The sequence below is a fragment of the Penaeus japonicus genome, unplaced genomic scaffold (genome assembly GCF_977035675.1).
Source record: "Penaeus japonicus unplaced genomic scaffold, GWHDUDI00000001_assembly GWHDUDI00000039, whole genome shotgun sequence".
In the NCBI taxonomy this organism is placed as follows: domain Eukaryota; kingdom Metazoa; phylum Arthropoda; class Malacostraca; order Decapoda; family Penaeidae; genus Penaeus; species Penaeus japonicus.
This window is the reverse complement of record NW_028234441.1, coordinates 11006422-11008921: the sequence shown is the minus strand read 5'-3', so window position 1 is coordinate 11008921 and position 2500 is coordinate 11006422. Positions and strand designations below refer to the sequence as shown.

The window sequence follows — 2500 nt, the reverse complement described above, 5'->3', positions numbered from 1 at the left end:
TGAAAAGTGAACATAATTATCCCTCGGCAGCACAGCAGAGGTGGAATCGCTTGTAAAGAAGATGGTGGGCCACAAGCTCATCACAAAGCAGACGCCAAAGGAAGGCATCCCGGTTAGCAAGGTCATGGTAGCTGAGTCTGTCGACATTCTGAGGGAAACCTACTTTTGCATCCTCATGGACAGGTAATTTTTCGTCATTTTTGCCGTCAACATCCAAGTATAAGTGTATGCACAATTATTTAAATATCTTTATGTGAGAGAGAGAGAGAGAGAGAGAGAAATTATGAGAAAGTGAATGTTGGGGTAGAGGGGCATAGATTTAAATACATAAATAATTCACGTCACATATGTTTATTTACATATGAAATCATATTGAATACTGATGATCACATTTCTGATTTGTTGACAGAGACCACAATGGACCAGTCTTGATTGCAAGCCCCGATGGAGGGATGGACATTGAGGAGGTTGCAGAGAAAACTCCTGAACGCTTGCTCACTCTGCCCATTGACATCTTTGAGGGCTTGACGCTTGACAAGGCCCTCAAGGTGGCTGAATTCCTCAAATTCGAGGGAGATCTTAAAGAAAAAGTGAGGGTCACTTAGTTTTTATACAGGGTTCTCTTTCTCGCTCCCTCTATCTCTTTTCCTCTTTCTCCCCCCCCTCTCTCTCTCTCTCTCTCTCTCTCTCTCTCTCTCTCTCTCTCTCTCTCTCTCTCCCTCCCTCTCTCTCTCTCCCCCTCTCTCCCCTCTCCCCTCTCTCTCTCTCTCTTCCTCTCTCTCTCTTCTCTCTCTCTCTCTGCTCTCTCCCCACTCCCCTCTCTCCTCTCTCTTCTCTCCCTCTCTCTCTCTCTCTCTCTCTCTCTCTCTCTCTCTCTCTCTCTCTCTCCCTCTCTCCCTCCCTCTCTCTCTCTCCCTCTCTCTCTCTCTCCCTCTCCTCTCTCCCCTCCCTCTCTCCCTCTCCTCTCTCTCTCTCTCTCTCTCTCTCTCTCTCTCTCTCTCTCTCTCTCTCTCTCTCTCCCTCCCTCCCCCTCCCCCTCTCTCTCTCCCTCCCTCTCTCTCTCTCTCTATCTCTCTATCTCCCTCTATCCTCTCCTCTGTGTCTCTATCTCTGTCCTCTCTCCCCTCCCCCTTCCTCCCTCCTAATTATAGGCATTTACATTATTATTGTAGTTGTTAATTCCTATGCATGTATAGAGTGTGATTAGCCAAAAATATTTCTGTGGCCTACCTTCATTAGATTGCTTTTCCTCTCAGTGTGCCAAGGAAGTGCAAGCGATTTGGCAGATGTTCCTGAGTGTCGATGCAACTCAAATCGAGATTAACCCCCTCATAGAGACTCCCCAGGGACAAGTTGTTGCAGTTGATGCCAAGATCCAGTTTGATGATAATGCAGAGTTTAGGTGAGATGACAGGTAGGGGGGAGAAGAGAACTGGCTTGCAGTGCTCATTCTCTTCCACTCTCTATGAATTTGTCTTTCCTGATTTGTTTTTATTGTTGTGTTGTTGTTTTTTATTATTGTTGTTATCATTGCAATTTTTATTATTATTGTTGTCATGGTTGATATTAATCTTTTGTTACTATTTTCATTTAAAATTTTATTGTATTGTGTGCCTTCATCACAATTCATGAGTTTTCTATTTTGACCGTGTTTACAGCGTGATATTAACATGAATGATGTTACAGGCAGAAGGCCATCTTTGCGGAGGAAGACACCAGTGAAAGTGACCCAAGGGAGGTTGAGGCTGCCAAATATAACCTGACCTACATTGGCATGGATGGTAACATCGGGTGCCTAGGTAAGCCCATGGGGAAGGGATTTCTCTTTGATGGTGTTAGATACTCAAAAAACATTGTTAGTCTCAATGAGTTACCAGAGAAACTGGCTAGTATCTAGGGATATTAACATAGCTGCTTCCCACACTGATACTCATAGTGCTCAAACTTTCCCCGAGTTCATATTTATCTAATTATTATCAAAATCAAGTGCTTTATACCTGACATTCTTTTATTGTTGATACATAAATCATCACAGTGATACAATGAGATACCCCTGACTGCACTACAGGGCTTTTCACATGGTAAATCAATGTTCATGACAAGCATTAAAGAAATCAAATCAAGATAATGTCATTAGGAACTAACTTCTTAGATTTGTCATGCATTGATGATTCAAATACCAAATGGAATATAGAAATTTACACTAAAGCATTTTATTGAAACATATATCCCTAAAACCTTTCTTGGGACTTTCAGTTTTAGGAAGCTATTTTTCTTGTACATTCAACCACTGGAGTGTGTGACCATGTAACCAGTAAGTTTTCTTTCAGTTGATATGGTAACACTGTGTGTGGGACTAATCATTACTAGATTAGATTATTCATTTAACAGTTCATTCCATTATACTATGTTTATTCCGTCTCATAGTAACTCCACCCACCTAGCTCAAATGATCAAAATCATAATAAGTCCTGACAGTACACACAATGGATTTTGAATA

At 41.8% G+C, this 2500-nt stretch overlaps 1 protein-coding gene across 1 annotated transcript in view; it reads left to right on the top strand.

Moving 5' to 3' along the window:
- The window catches only part of ScsbetaG (Succinyl-coenzyme A synthetase beta subunit, GDP-forming), an 11094-nt gene that overhangs the window by 1663 nt on the left and 6931 nt on the right, over positions 1 to 2500 (top strand). Inside the window, exons 4-7 of the mRNA XM_043008745.2 lie at positions 31 to 183; positions 410 to 590; positions 1257 to 1402; positions 1687 to 1799. Coding sequence (XP_042864679.1) covers positions 31 to 183; positions 410 to 590; positions 1257 to 1402; positions 1687 to 1799 — 593 coding nt within the window. The remainder of the gene's footprint in view (positions 1 to 30; positions 184 to 409; positions 591 to 1256; positions 1403 to 1686; positions 1800 to 2500) is intronic.